The 16,407-nt window shown below is 33.5% G+C and overlaps 2 protein-coding genes across 2 annotated transcripts; one reads left to right on the top strand and one right to left on the bottom strand.

Moving 5' to 3' along the window:
• The first annotated feature begins 790 nt into the window (after positions 1-790).
• LOC110112039 (late embryogenesis abundant protein 1-like) lies at positions 791-1,072 on the top strand. Its single transcript, XM_020844115.2, has one exon. The coding sequence runs from the start codon at positions 791-793 to the stop codon at positions 1,070-1,072; it is 282 nt and encodes a 93-aa protein (XP_020699774.1).
• A 3,216-nt stretch (positions 1,073-4,288) lies between these two features.
• Positions 4,289-5,578, bottom strand: LOC110112038 (cytokinin riboside 5'-monophosphate phosphoribohydrolase LOG7-like). Its single transcript, XM_028694647.1, has 5 exons — positions 5,460-5,578; positions 5,038-5,137; positions 4,885-4,955; positions 4,615-4,758; positions 4,289-4,536 (listed from the first exon to the last, which is right to left on the bottom strand). Exons 1-5 carry the CDS (start codon positions 5,469-5,471, stop codon positions 4,426-4,428), a joined length of 438 nt encoding a protein of 145 aa, XP_028550480.1. The 5' UTR covers positions 5,472-5,578; the 3' UTR covers positions 4,289-4,425.
• Positions 5,579-16,407: the final 10,829 nt, after the last annotated feature.

Below are 16,407 nucleotides of genomic sequence, written 5' to 3'. Positions count from 1 at the left end.
TGATTATTGAAATTCATTTTTTAGGCGAATTAATTATAGTTCAGTGTTGCCACCTTTTTCTGGGTAGAGTATAAACTTTTTGATAGAATATAAGCCATTTTTAAAACTAAGTATCGTCTTAATCATAATTAAGTGATTAATCAATATTAAAAAAAAAATTAAAACTCGCCAAAATCGCCCGTTTAACGAGCGACATACATCAAAAGGATAAGTCACAAACGAAGAGCAGATCCGACGCGTAAGCTTCTTTTTAATTTCTTTTAATTTTTTTTTTTTTGTTTAAATTGTGTTCCTTTAGTAGCCTTCTTCATTAGATTGTATTATGTTGAAAGTTTAGGGTTGATTTAGTGCTAAGACTTAAAATTTGTGTGTGAGATGTGTTTTTTTATTACGAAAGATTGAAGATAACTTTGATTTGTGGATAATATTTTGTTGTTGATATGATTTTTTTGGATAAATGTAACATGATATTATTTTGAGAGATATAATGTTTGGGTAGATTTGTTTGGATAAATATATTTTTGTAATGATTAGAGCCTTTTAGGAAGTTTGAAGGATTAAAAGGAATATTCAATTTGAAGAATTTTTTTAAAAAATATTTAATAAAAAAATTATGATAAGTAATATATCCAAGTTAAATTTTCTACGGCAGATTATTAGAAAATGTAATATTTTGACTTCATGTAAGTAACATATATTTATAGTTAATATTAAAAATATATATTTTTAATCGACTAAATTTACTCTTCACAACTCTAGCAGAAGATCAAGAAAAAGAAAGCAAGTGGCAATGTCGACTGGCGACAAGGCTGCCTTTCACGCCGGCGAGGCCAAAGGCCAAACTCAGGAGAAAACGGATAATTTGTTCGGAAAAGCTTCGAACGCGGCTTCTGGAGCTAAGGACAAGACGGCAGAGACGGCGCAGGCGGCAAAGGATCATGCAGTAGAGGGAAAGGACAATGCTGGTGGCTTTCTACAGCAGACTGGAGAGAAATTGAAGAACGCGGCGCAGGGAACTACCGACGCTGTGAAGAACACTTTGGGAATTGGAGAGGAGAATAAGGGAAACTAGTTAGCTTCAGAAGCATCGTATATGGTGTAATGTAACTGCAAAACCATGTTATTTTTTGCTATGTAAATTCTATTGTATTTTGTAAAGATGTGTTACAAAATTTTTTAAAATAAAATTTTGTATAGGATATCATTATAAATATGTAGTATTCCACAATGTTGGGACGGGAAGCATCGTTTTTTCTTATGTATGGTGGACAGTTATCTTTAGATGATAGATATTCACCAACATATATTAGGGGGAGGCACCGACCATTGCAAGTGTCTGCTAAGATGAACTTAGCGCAACTGAAGATTATGATTCTGCAAGCCCTTAAATATGATACGCCGAAGTACACAGTAAACTTGGTTTATCGTATGCCCTTAGGGAATGAGTTCATAGCTTTGGCTGTCGAGGATGATGAGGAATGTCAAATGGTGTTATCACATGTAATTGGGCAGATACTTTTACTTTATGTAGGGTCGAAGATATTGCTTCAAAAAATTTAGTTGTTGAGCAAATAACATCTCAAGTGCATGAGACATAATTTTGACGGGGTGATAGAAGGCGATTCGACCAATCCAAGTCTCGTGCCGTAATGTCCTGAGTAAATTTCTCATTTATGAATTTTTAATGTGTATTACATAAACTATTATTGTATGAGAAATTTCCTCTTGTTAATAAAATATGATTTATGTGATGGAGTTAACGACAAAGAAGTTTTTGCCGTGACATTCCAGGAACTTTTGAGGGACCATTAGTCAATATTGATAATGGTTACGAAATGATGAGTAGTGGATCGAGCGATCCAGGTCCTGATGATGGTGATGATAATGCACAATATCATTTGGATGAAGTGAATGTTGATATGAATCAAGATATTCATAGCATAATTCAACGTTGTTGTTACATGAATGTCAGCATTGTAGAAGGTGTAACTGTAAACAATGAGTTTGTGAAGACATATGCAACAACTCGTGAGTGGGATGAGGATGTAGCAAATGACTGGGAATATGCTGGTAGCCAAGTTAAGGACGAAATTTTAATTCCAATAGAACTGATGGAGGGTATGTGTTTTAACAAGAAAGAGGATCTTCAATTCGCATTACAGGTTTGGTCGATTACAAATAATATAGAGTATGTCATTGTAGCTTCGAACAGACAGAAATTCACAGTGGTTTGTGCTCAGAGTTGCAGATTAGGCAAGCCATGTATATGGCTCTTGCATATGGGCGTCAGCAAACAGTTAGGAGGCATATGGAAAATATCTTCCATGAAGAACTAACATACATGCGAAACTCTGATTATAACAACAGGATATAGACAATGTAATTCTTAATTTATAAGCTACTTCATATTGCCTAGCATTAGAAGGCATATGGATATCAAGCCGTGAGATATTATAGGCCAAATTGAAGCAAAGTTTAACATTAAAGTTTCTTATATGAAAGCTTGGGATGCCTGACTGAAAGCTGTGAAAATTGTATTTGGTAGTTGGGAGGCGACTTATAGAACCATAAATTTGTTCATGGACATTGTTGTGTTTTCAATGCCTGAAACCATTTATAAGATACAAACGTCTGAGAATCATAGATTTGAGAGATTATTTTTCTCGTTTGGGCTTTCGATAAATGGTTGGAGCTACTGTCGCTCTGTTCTTTACCTTGACGGCACATTCCTGTTAGGCAAATATCGAGGCACTTTACTTACTGCTTTGAGAATTAATGCTAACAATGGATTCTATCCCCTCGCATTCACAATTGTAGAATCAGAATGTGTTGATTCATGTGTGTGATTTATGAGCCAGTTGCTCATACGCTCGTCCTACACATAACGACTACGACTAGCTGAGTCAACAAGGTAAGTCGCCCGTTAAATGGACGACTTTGACAAGTTAATAATTTTGATGAGCTATATAGCCAAGATTAAAAAAAAAAAAGATTAAGAGGAGCAATCATCCATCAAGCCAATTAAACCTATGTTTCAGACAATCTATACTATGAGTTATTGATCCATATATTTTTTATTGATGTAAAATTTTACATTCTTATAAATAATGAGTGAGGAAAAATATTCTGATTTTTATTTCTTTTACATATACTTAAGCTAATAATTTATCTCTCACAAATTTCTCTCTCTTTCTCCGCATTTCGTCACAAGAATTCTCAAGTTACACATGAAGCTCCCTTGCTAGTAAAATCAAATATCACAACGGCATACTTTAATCAAGCTACTTGCACGCTTTTTCTAAGCATTGGACTCATATTCGAACACTTGAGCTTCTATTCTACAAAGCAAGACTTCAAAACTACGAAAATAAAAATTTTTAAATTGATAATTGTTATGTTTAAAAGAGCAGGTGTTCGATTTAAAGAGCAAAAAATTAATAACGCATACCACTATATATTGCGTTCAATTTTTTTTACTGAAGACTGGACTCAAATTCAGGAGAAATTATTCTATGCATAGTCCGGATAGAAAGAACCGTCCAAACTATGAGTATACACACTAAACTATGTACACAATATGTACACTAATTTAATAATATTATATACAATATATACACTCACATATCCGGACAAATTTTTCTGTCCGAACTCCAAAATAAATTCTTAACTAAGAAAAAAAAAGTTTTTATGTTTAGTTGAACAAAATCTCTAATGGGACGAAGAAACAAAGAGCTCACTCACTCCCATGAAGAGCTCGCTCCATGGTCAATTCTTTGGCAAATTTACTTTACTCAGTATAAACCAACCCAAAAAAAAATTCCGTTGTATTCACTTTACCGCTAACCAAACAGCCCAAAGTATTATTTCATATTGCATTCCCTTTATACCCCACAAAATGACCCCTAAATATTTAGAATTGCAATATTTGATCACAACAATTTACAATAATATGAATGAATTTTAAAACATTGAAACTAAGATCTAGTTTATAACATTTATGGGTTGTAGAGGTCGGCGTCATTCAATGCAATAGTGCAAATTAATTGTTGACAACAATTCATTATTTTATACACTTCCAGTAAAATGTAATTAAATATTTAAAAAATCACCAAACTGTCTTCTTATAGATAACTAAGACATTTTTTCAGTATATGACTAAACAAGCGACATCTCATTTCAAAATAGAAAAATTGCCACCAAACAGCGAGAACTTCATCTTTGCATTAAGAAGTACGATAATTTCATTCTTTAACGTATTACCAAAAAATAATCATCGAGACACCTTTCATCCAGTACAAAGATCATTTAAAAAACCCAAAAAGCATAGGATTTCTTCATGTAATCCTACATTTTGATTGGCGTGGTAAACAAGGTACCTATTTTCTGTTATGGCAAAAAAAAAAAAAAGCAGGAATATATATACATTCAGGAAACAGAAGTCAGGCCTGATTTCACTTCAACCAAGCTTGCTTTTTCATGCTCAGCAGAATTCCAGCACAATTTCGATACAAAATCGTCAGGATCTGCTACATAGTCCTACAATATTTCCAAATTAAGTGTTACAACCACTTAAAGTAGAAAAAATTAATTTCTAGTGCATTATCATATATTTACCTCCAATTTTCTAACCAACTCTTTCGGCGTTGGAGCGGAAACTATAATGAGGCGAGCTTTCTCAGAAATAAACTCCTCTGACACAGCCGTGTCCATGAACGAAAGTAAGAAATCGTAGTATCCATTTACGTTCAACAGACCCACCTGAAAAGGGTCCAAAGTGGTACAAAGATAAATATAATAAAAAATAACAAATGGTAACATCTAACTTACAAGATTTATCTTGGAATCAGTTAAGGTGCCAAGTTCTTTGCAGGAATATTTGCTTACAGGCTTCCGATGAATTCCTAACTGTGCCCATGTTATAACTTCCAGCAATTCCTCGAGTGTCCCATATCCGCCTGAATTATGATCATCGTTTGATTTCATAATGACCAATGCCACAAAAGTATTTAAATATAAGAAAACACAGTACGAAAATACCAGGCAAAGCAATGAAGGCATCAGCTTGGCGAGCCATCTCAGCTTTCCTCTCATGCATGTCTGAAACAGCCCGAACCTCACCAACAGTTTCTCCAGTAATCTGAAAATGCACAGTGAATATAATTTTTTTGCTCGGATTACAATTCATTTTCTCAGCATTTGCTGAGTATAACAGCTTCTCGAATCACATTCAATTTAAAGCTCAAACATACATGTAGCATATTAAATATATTAAAGCAATCAAGGCGATGTTATCTTTAATAAGACTGCTAAACTTCACAATAACGGCTAACCAAAGACCATTGAAAGTAGAAGAAATAGCTGTCACCTAAGATTAACATGAAATTCTACAGCAAGCAGATCCTCAGTAAAAGAAATTCAAAATAACTTTCACAAAAATCAATTTGATTAAGATAACTGACCTCGCTAGTCATCAAAGATTTTGGAATGACTCTGCAGGAAAGAGAAAATAATTATACATAAGCAAAATTACTACCATATAGCATAAAATATAAAAAGGAATGCTAGTAGAAAGAGAGTTAACCAAAATATTCCAAAATACTTATCTAACATTTAATACATCTATAATTTATAGTCTTAACCCTCAAAATAATTCACTTGCCAAGATATTTAACGAAACTGAATAACTTTTTCCGATGCGAGCAAGGGTTTGAAAAGTCATTGAGTTTAATTAAAAGCTTCACAAGCCTATCAAAACCAAATTAGAAAACCTGCACAAGGAGCTCACTGTATAAAAAAACATAATTAGATCTCCAGAAGACTATTGTTAACAGAAAAGAAATAAGAATGCTTCATCCATAACGCATTCCACCAGTCGCTATCCGGGTAATTAAAAATCAGCATCAATACAAAGGGGAACCTTTTTATATATAAAACGCCCTTCCACACAAATAAATATCGAATAAATAAAGCTATCAGAAAAGCATTCTATTTAACTAAGTGTGAAATGGAACTAAGCCGCTACATCTGTCATGCTGTGATAAGTAAGAACACTAACAAACCACTTTATAGATATGTGTGTGAGAAAGAGAGAACCCTAGAACATGACGGCCACCATTATGGACGGCTTGTGAGACGAGACCCATCAATCCAACGCTTCCTCCTCCATAAACCAAATCAATACCCCTAGCCACCTTGAACAAATAACAAGACGTGTCAGAAAGAAATTCAAAGATTTTTTTTTAAGTGCAGTATGGTAACCGGATTCAGATCAAAAGGATATATAACAGGCTAAAGTCATCATATCCAAATGCACTTTTTCATTCCAGAGAATGTCTTAAGTGCCTCTTCCCGTTATATTAACTAGAAAAAACAAAAAAGCTTCATATGATTACCAGCCAAAAAAACTATTTTAAAATGTCGTCCAAACTCGTGAATAATCATGCAAGAAAGCTAGCCCGGTAGGTTACAACTAGTAATCCCGTCCACAACCTCTTTCATCAATCTTTCTCACACGTTTGTGTCCAGCTAATCTCATCATTTTCAAAATTTCATTTTAAATTTAGGAATTATAAAAACCCCTACCCATCTTCTTCTATTCAAAGAAACACGATCAAATGCACGAATCATCTACCAAAATCTTTTAACTTTCGTTGAGTTAAACAAGATATTAAAAGAAATAAAGAAAACTTCATTTCTGATTAAGCATTCTGAAAACCACTAATGAATAAAAAAAACTCACTTTGAAGTTTTTAATTCTAATTACCAGTTCATTTCCAAGCTCGACGGCAGCCTCTCGGTAGCTTGCATTTCTCCCTGGGCTACTTCCGCAGAAGACGCAGATCCTACGGAAACGCGATACGCAAAACTCTCCACTTTCATATCCACGGAATTGGCCTTCCGGCTTCCCTTCCATCTCTTTCCGCTGTTCAACTACCAAATGCAATAAGGCAATAACTAAAAAGCGATGGCGACGATATCTTTAGTAATTAGTACTCGGTGCCAGGTTGTTATATAAATGACTTGCCTTCCATGCTGTGCTCTGTCGCGTTAATAGTGACGATTACTGATAAGTCCTGCGTGGGGACCAATGTATCGGATTTTTTATATATCGGGAAATACGAGATGGACGGATATAATTAGGATCAGACGATGGAACCTGATCGAGAGGAGCTCAATCCTGGAAATAAATGACACAGGATTTGGTTTTTTTTTTTTTTGTGGATGAGGGTTTGATGTTAAATGTATTTTTAAAACTTGGAGCTCTCTTGATCTAGTTTTGGATATCATTTTTGCGTCCTGGAATGTTTATGGCAGTAGATAAATATAAATTTTAATGTCTTAGCATTGTACAAAGATCCAATATGCATATAGATGAAGAGAGAGGGTACAACATTCATAAGAGACATCAGAGTTTTTACATGAAAACCTCTGAAAATGGGGAAAAATCACCAGGCTAACCCAGTTTGAATGAATCCGCTATTATTTGCAGTTAATTACAAATGAGACTCTTCCTTGGGTGAAGGCAATTGGTTTGATGTAGATAATGCATATCATATTTCAAACCTTTCAACTATGACGATCAACTTTGCACTGTACGATTAGTACAAGTTTTTTGTACATATAGTCTAACAATCCTGTATTGTCTCGGATGATTAGTTCAAGATACTGTATTGATCGTCCAATATAGGGTTGTAAACGAGTCGAGTCGAGTCGAGTTTTGACACTATCGAGCTTGGCTTGTCAGTCAGAAAGGAAGCTCGAACTCGAGCTCAAAAGGCGAGCTCGAACTCGAGCTTGTCCCACTGTTAATGAGTTCAAGCCAGCTCGCGAGCCTCAGCATTCCGGATAGCCTTCGAGCGAGTCGTCCTCCTCATCCGCGTCATCCATGTCGAGCTTGCCATCAGAGAAGAAGGTTGAGCATTGAAAATTAAATATATATTTTTTTTCTTATCGGGAGAAGAGAGGAGCTAAGATAATTAATGAGAGTTTATAAAAAAGCAAAAGCAAGCTGCAGCTTGCAGCTTTCCACCCTTAAAAAAAATACTAGTTGTCTGTCAGTCATTTTCATTGGTTATATTAAATAAAATTATCATTATATATTTTTTCTTATGACAGAAAATACCTAAATAGTATTATTTTTTTTTCATTTTTTTTTGAAATTGCCGCTTTGGTCATTTAATTTTTGGAAATCCCGCATGATGCCCGCCTTCCTTATTTGAAATTACCGCCCTTCTGTCATTTTATTTTTATTTTTTAATTCAAATAATCAATCGAGCTCAACTCGCGAGCTCCAGAGTCGAGCTCTCATCAAGCTCGAGCTTGCGGCTCGATAAGCTCGGCTCGTGAGCTCGTTATCGAGTCGAGTTCGAGCCGGCTCATGAGCCGACTCGGCTCACTTACACCCCTAGTCCAGTACGACATGGGACGATGTGTGGTCATCTACATATCATCCCGTAACTTCTCGAGACATCTTGTACAATCTTCTAGAAGAAAATTATGGTTTTCATCTTGGACGATAGTGGATCGCCCTATGAAAATATAATATATCATCCAGTATGATATAAGTAGATCATCATGTACAATTTGATTAATTAATCTAACCACAATTTGTCTCCTAATCTTCAGATCAATTTAAACATAATTGTCATTAATCATCAAGGATGATATATATCGTCCTGCATGATTAGAACAAAATTTAAAAATTAAAATATTACCTAAATTGTGACTGTCGACTATTTTTTTTATAATTTGAACTGATCATCCTATACGATATGGATCGTATAGTACAATTAGGTTTAATCAATCGTAATTAGCAAGTATGCTCTAATTAGGATTTTTGTTTTTAACGAATTGTTAAGTACGATTTGAAATTGTTTTGTATGATTAAGTCAAAAAATAGAAAGTTCTCTAACTCACCAGATTTCTTCCCTTGAGTATGTGTCTACAAGGTTATTTAGCTTGGGGTCTACCAAGTACATGACTTGACTCAAGAAAGGTAAAAAGTATATTAAATTTTAAATTACCGATAGACTCAAACATTGTCTACCTAAACTTGAGTTGATTTGTGTTGCAAGTAAACTTGCGGACCTGAAAAGTCGGTGAGTAGGGCAAACAAACTAGATATGCAAGAATAACAGTAGTAAAGAAACAATAATGATTGTTATCATCAAAATCACTATACTTGGGTTCAGATTTACAACAATTTTTTGAGCATTAGCTAATATTTATTCTCTTTAAGAACTTATAATTTTTTGATAAATTTATTGCAACCCAAGCTCCTGAGTTTATATTTTTTATGTTAGTAATTATTATTGATTGCCTCTTTATTTCTCCTAGTATTTTTAGTGCATATATGTTTGTGTATTAACTAACATTTTACAACATGCACTATTCTTTGAATATTCATGGCTCAAGATAGGGTAGAATAGATTATATTGAAAGAAGTATCTAATTTTCATTTATTTATTTTTAATTTCTTGAGTTAAGTACTGTAAAGTTGTATGCTAGCTTGGTGATCGTGCACACATATATAAGGGGAGGAGAAATAATTTTAAATATTTAATTTTTCTATACATCATACTATACGATATGTTATTATAGAAGTTAAATAAAATAATTTATTTATCTAAAAAAAATAAATTTAAAATATAACTAATTATACAATATGAACATCACATCGTACTGAATGATCTGTTATATTAGAAACCATGTCATTTATTAAATTAGGCAAAACTTTAACTTTAAAATATTGCACCATTCATATCATATGAGCCAAATAAAACTATATGATGTTTCAAATATTACCTAATTTAATCCTATGATTAATCAATTGAATCTACTTAATTTTGATATTTTGATCGTACTGTATGAACTGGATCATATTATATGATCGATAAAGATGATATTTGGTTGTCCTAGGATTCATCCTAGACGAATTATAATTGAAAGTTTGACAGAGATGTTAAACCCTAATAAACTAGTCTCAAGACTAACCAAGAGCGGGGGGGGGGGGGGGGGGGAGGGGGGGGGGGGGGGGGATGAATTGGTATTTTAAAAATTCTTTAAACAAAAGTATAAATTTAAACCAAAGTTCACCACAAAGAAATCAAAGTGCAAAAATTAAATACGTAAACAGTAATAAAGAACACATAAATTTATAGTGGTTCGATCAACTTGACCTACGTCCACTCACTGGAGCCTCTCCTCTGAGTATTATACTAAACTCTATGACTCTCCTTTAGCTCCCACAGCAAGGCGGAGAAGCCTTTAAAAACCTTCTTTCCCCCAACATCGGTGAGGCAGAGAACCCAACTCCTTTTGCTTCCTCTAGAAGCAGGTAGAGAACCTAGCTCCTTTTGCTTCCTCCTAAAGCATGCAAAGAACCTTGATTAGATGCTGAAGTAGACCTCTCTAGAACCCCCAAGGAACCAGGGACGATGACTGGAGAAGACGACAATGGATCCTTACTTGGAGCAACTTTTGTGAAACCCCTCACAAACTCTCCCTCTCCTCTTGGTTCTCTCAGGTCAGGACAGTAGTAAAAGATATTCTCTTGGGTGAAATAAGAGTTCTTAAATAGAAGAGCTTCATAATAGCTCTTAATTGTAATAAATTGACTTTATCATCCACGTCGATATAAAAATCATCATGTACAATTAGTACAATTTTTGCTCAATCAGTTAGGATGAGTTAGGTGTTGGGTCTAGTAATTAGGTTGTTAAGCCTAAGTGAGTGTCCCAAGGCTACCAAGAGGGGGGGTGAATTGGTATTTTAGAAAATGTAACTTCAACTCTTGGAATTTTAGAAAACCTACCTTTTGGATATTATGATGTAAGTTAAAAATAAAGTTAAAATAACTTTTTCAACTAGAAGTAACAACTTGCAATGAAATTAAATTTGCGGAAATAAAAAACTAGTAAAGAACACACAAGATTTATAGTGCGGTCAAACTTGACCTACAGTCCACTCCCCAGAGCAACCTCTGATTAATTGCCTCAGACCGCCTTCGAGGCTACGCCTCTCGCCTACACGGACAAAAACCAGTACTAGAGCTATTTACATGCCAATTTTAAAACCTTGATCCTAATATATTAAATTTAAATCACAATTCTTCTAACATATTGTCCTTACTTTTTATCTTGTAACGGTGTCACTAGGCCTTGTAATGGGCTTGAAATCAATGTTACACTAAGCCTTAGGTAACACTACACAGTATAGAAAAGCAATCACACCATTTACAAATCCTAGATCGTAGAGAGAGGTAAATTAGGTGTATGTGTATTATCTTCCCATCATACAATTCAAGATACTAACTTAATTAATTTGAAGATTATTTCCCTCAAAAGATACTTAACAAGTTTGAACTGCCTTAAAGCCATTAATCACACATCTTCATTAATGCAATTCATTCAAGCTCTAACGATTATATTTTAACATTTCAAAACCTCCAAATCTCAAGGCATCCTCCAAAAAATTAAATTAGCTAATATTAATTTTTGAATTAATTTTTTTCTATAGAAATGCTTAATTTTAATTTACGAATTTAATATATTCCAGACAACTTGTTTTGTTCTGAGAGAAGCTTTCCAGCTTTGTTATACTTCTAATGTGCAGTGTGCTTTACTGTGGGAGCTCTCATAGGAGTTCTATCTTGCTTTTTCCAGCATATGAGCCTATTAACCATACCATCAGGCTTGCTCAATAATTCATATCCTCCTCCGTGCTGATTGGATTAAAGTCAATATTGCATGTGCTGTTCAGTAACTCTAATTGCCGGAGTGTGAAGCGAGTTTTTTGAGATCATCTGGGATTGGTTTTTGCTAGCCTTTCGGTAAAGAGTTAGATGCTGCACTAGCGGATTCAAGCCTCTCTTATGGAACTTCAGTCTATTCTATCGCCTGTAAGGGATGTTATGAGCCAATTGGCATGACAGGAATAAAGATGGTTATTGAGGCCAGGAACTCTCTAATCAATTTCCACAAAATAGCTTGGATAAAGGACACCCCCCGCGGTACACGGACAACATTGATTTCTATTTTTCAAAAGATTTCAATTTTTGTCATTTTTATATTTAATGGAGTAGAGGCCCAATAAGTAGCTGATCTCTTTTGTGCTAAACTATGCTTGTTTAGTTCCTTTTGTCATTGGAAGATGTAGTGACATTGTAATATCCCTCCGTACCTTCATTAAATTTGCCTCTCATGAGGAATCACGATGGTTATTACTCTGTAACCTTCTTTTCAATTGGTTTTTCTTAAGTTATAGCATTTTATGCTTTCTAAAAAAAAAATATTTAATATTATTATTTAAATAAATTTAAAATAATTTTGAAATCGTTGTCAAGAAAAATTAGAGATTGATTTTGAAAAATACACGGATTCTCAATTTTGAAAGTTAATTTTAAATATATTTAATTAAATTCTTATAATTAAATATTGATTTAATTTTAATAATAAATTTTAATTAAAAATAACTCTCAATTATAAGTATTTTAAGTATTTTGGTGTATTTTTTATTAATTGGAATTTCTTTTAATTTCTAAAAATTATTAATAATTTAAATTAATTTTAATTAACACTCTCAACTCATTTTAAATATTTTAATTCTTAATTATATTAAAAATATTTTTTTAATTCTTTTTTTTAATTTTTAATTTTTATTAAGTATTATAATATATAAATCATTTAAATAATTAAATAATTTTTACCATAAAATTACATCTATAAAAATAATTTTTAATTTTAAATTAAATATTTTAAAAAATTTCTTTAAATTCTTTAATTTATTTTAATATAAGCTTTTGGTGAATTAAACCCCCAATATTAGATTAAGATTTCAATTAAAATTTATAAATATATAAATAATTAATTATATAATTAAAAGTAATTAAAATTATAAAATCATTTAAATTTACGTATTTTTAAAAAATTTAAAATTAATTTTTATTTTTTAACTAAATGTAAAAATAAAAAAAAATATTTTAATTTAAAAAAAATTAATGGTAATATTAATTAAATATTTTAAATTATTTAAAATTATGAATATATTTATTAAATATTTCTAATTTTTAAATTAAAGGATTTTAGATTTTGCGACATTTTATTATATTGTAATGGATCGTTTTTTCAAATCCAATATACCATAACTCATGATCCCTTTAGAGAAGGCAAAGGTGTTGCATATCTGTCGCTCTAATGCAGGATGCAATGTTTATCATTTGGACTGCTTTTTTATTCGTTTTTGTTTTCCTATGTAGTTACAATAATAACTTTAAAGTCCTCCTTACATGCGATAGAATTGGTTTACCCTTTGTCAGAGTTTAGGCTCTAAACTTTCTAGCTTGGGGAGCTGCTGCCTTGTTCATGGCCTCTATTTACCGCTTTTGGTGGTCCCTTCCTAGGTTGCCTACATTTATCCCTTTTGTATTTTTTTCCTTCATTCTTTATTTTGTTATTTAGTTGATAATTGATTATACATGATTTTTATGTCGTTCCCCCCCTCTTCACCTCCTCTTCCCCCCTACCCGCGTAATCCCCCCTCCCTCCCCCACGCCCTACCCCACCCGCTTCCGTTGACACACTTTGGCTTCTCTACCATTGACTCCACTTCGTCCTTTAAAGGAATTTTAGATCCAATCACCAATTTCCCAATCCCCCCCCCCCCCACCCCCGCTCTTGCGTAGTCTTATGATGACTAGTGATTAGGTTATACATCTCTGTCAAACTTTCAACTTATAATCTATCTAGGGATGATCCGCTAGGACACCACAATCATCATCCTATTCGATCAATAACATGAATCCAGTTCACCTCCAAGTCACGATCAAAATATCAAATATACCGTGATTCATTGATCTAATCATAGCCGAATAAATACGATTTGAGAACATCATTATGCTTTTATTTGGCTCATCATGATTAATGCGTGCAATATATTTACAAGTTAATGCAGTTTTGCCTAATTAATAAAATGGCTATTGCGGTTCTATTATCAATGTTCATCTCAGTACGATAGGATGTTATCATAATTGATATATTAGTATATTTTAAATTTCATTTGTTTTAGATATAATAATATCTTATTAACTTCGTATAATAACATATCGTTATAGTTATGTATAGAAAATATTAAATATTTAAAACTTCTCTCCTGCCTTCTATATATCTGTAGATCACCATAGCTAGCGAACTCATACACTTTTACCAATAACTTAACTCAAGAATTAAATAAATACATAAGATTTAAATTAGATTACTCTTTCACTATAATCTTATTTCTACCCTTATCTGAGCCCGATATTCAAAGAAACGTGCATGTTGTAAAATGTAGTTAATACACAAAACATGATACTCACTAAAATACTTAGGAGAAATAAAGAGGCAATCAATAATAATTCATCTAACATAATAAAATATAAACCAGGAGCTTGGGTTGCAATAATTTATCAAAAAATTATAATTCTTAAAGAAACATTCAAATATTAGCTAGATGAGCCTCAAAAATTCTTCCCCTTGTCTAATTTCAGTCAAATATCTCATTACCCATAGCAGCTTCCCTTACTCTATTTTTTCTAGTTCTTCATCGTATATTCGAGGATCAATATATTGATATTCTGAGAATAACAGGTTTATTTCCCTCATAATTGTTTCCTCTTCTCAACACTAACCTAAGTCTATTCTATTATTGCCTAGCATTATGATCCTAGTTTTATCTGTTTTGCTCACCACAATCTTACGTCTCCTCCAATCAATAAGTCACTAGTCTTTTCTCTACGTCTCGGCTTACTGGCTTATGACCTGTCCCAGCACGCATGTTAGTACATGTTGCAACACAAATCAAACTCCAAGATTACTACTAGTCCGTGTATCTGTAGTACTGAGTTGTTTGATAGACATGTGTTTACCCCCTATAACTCTCTCGTGTCACACGATTTCTCTCCCTCTGATCCCCTCAGAGGGTTGAGTGGGTATTTAAACCTCACTTATATTTTCTACCTTTCTTGTACCTGTCAGCACCGTACCTTACGGGTGTCATGCCCCAAGCTACCTGTGAATTTGTAACTGTTTAAGATCTAAGGGAAAACTTAAGAATTAAATTTAAATTTATTGTTGATAACAACCTTCATATAAGTTACTGATTTTATATATACTCTCTCAACCACCCTCCGCAAAACAACGAAACTTAAATGCTATGTATTTTATCACTCTATTCACTTTCCCCTGATCGCACAGCTGCGATCTCCTACGCCCACCGACCAGGCAACAAGATTGTATAAAAGATACGAGAGCTTTTCTTCTCTCATTGTTATATGTAACTCTAATAAGGACTACCAACGCACATGCCTCTAATCATCATCAAAAGAACTCTCTACATCTTCAAAAGATCCGCCTCCAACAAACTTAATGGGAATCTTAACCAAATTCCACCCACACACTGACGTCGTCCACCGTCCTCAACACATAAACCATCCTTAAGCCACATCTCGAAAAAGAGGCCGAAGAACAACATTACATAATAAGGAAGAAACGACTAAACGAATGTAAACACAATACAATTACATCACCTAACCTACATATGATAAACAAATCCACGAAAATCAGAAATACAGAATAATACCATCCATTGCCTTAACTTTCAGTAACCATCAACAATATCTCAGGTGCATCTACTAACAAACTTCTCATATCTAGATTTCATAATTATTTCTTATGATACAAATTTCTATAAAGACATGACTAGAGATTGCAACAACACATGCCAACCTAACAAACACATTCTAATCCACAACAGATCATAAAATCAAGGTCAGAGCACCGCGCTAACGGATACCACTTTCTGCATGTCGTTGTAACTGCACTTCGCCAAACAAGCACACCTATGTGATATCGGATACAACGTTATCAGCCCAAAATGGCTTGACACTACACATTGCAACAAACAACAAAGCGCAAACAAAAGCTAAAGCGCCAACACCAACAACTACAAAGGACGGCGAATGAAAGATTTAAACACATCAATCAAGATAAACACAATATTCTGTTGTACCCTACCCCTTCTAATTTTCCACCTACAGAGACACCATATTGATCCTCGACAATCCCCTATGACGCTGATTAATCAAATTCATAATAGATGTAGTGTAATTAAGATTAGCTCTAAAATTTCTTTTAATTGTATGATAATCTACATATATTGTCATAATACTATGATCGCGTTGAGTCATCATATGTTCCTCTTAAAATATCCAAAGGCCTTAATCAAACTACGAATGGGCGTTGATACGATTTATTTACATATCATACTATTCCTGTGTGGTCTCATGACGCTGGATATTCTCTATGTCATACACGATTCGTTATTACACATTGAATGATCGCTATAAGAAAATTCACTCAGGTAGCAACACTC

Source organism: Dendrobium catenatum, unplaced genomic scaffold, assembly GCF_001605985.2.
Source record: "Dendrobium catenatum unplaced genomic scaffold, ASM160598v2 fragScaff_scaffold_532, whole genome shotgun sequence".
NCBI lineage: Eukaryota > Viridiplantae > Streptophyta > Magnoliopsida > Asparagales > Orchidaceae > Dendrobium > Dendrobium catenatum.
The sequence above is the reverse complement of the archived record's forward strand: the minus strand, read 5'-3'. Positions and strand labels throughout refer to the sequence as shown.

Excerpts from the sequence above, each read along its gene's own strand:
- LOC110112039 (XM_020844115.2), top strand. The coding sequence starts at position 791 with ATGTCGACTGGCGACAAGGCTGCCTTTCACGCCGGCGAGGCCAAAGGC.
- LOC110112038 (XM_028694647.1), bottom strand. Across the intron at positions 4,956-5,037 it reads TGCCTTCATTGCTTTGCCTG|GCGGATATGGGACACTCGAG; the intron begins GTATTTTCGTAC and ends ATCATAATTCAG. Across the intron at positions 4,759-4,884 it reads TAGGAATTCATCGGAAGCCT|GTGGGTCTGTTGAACGTAAA; the intron begins GTAAGCAAATAT and ends GACCCTTTTCAG.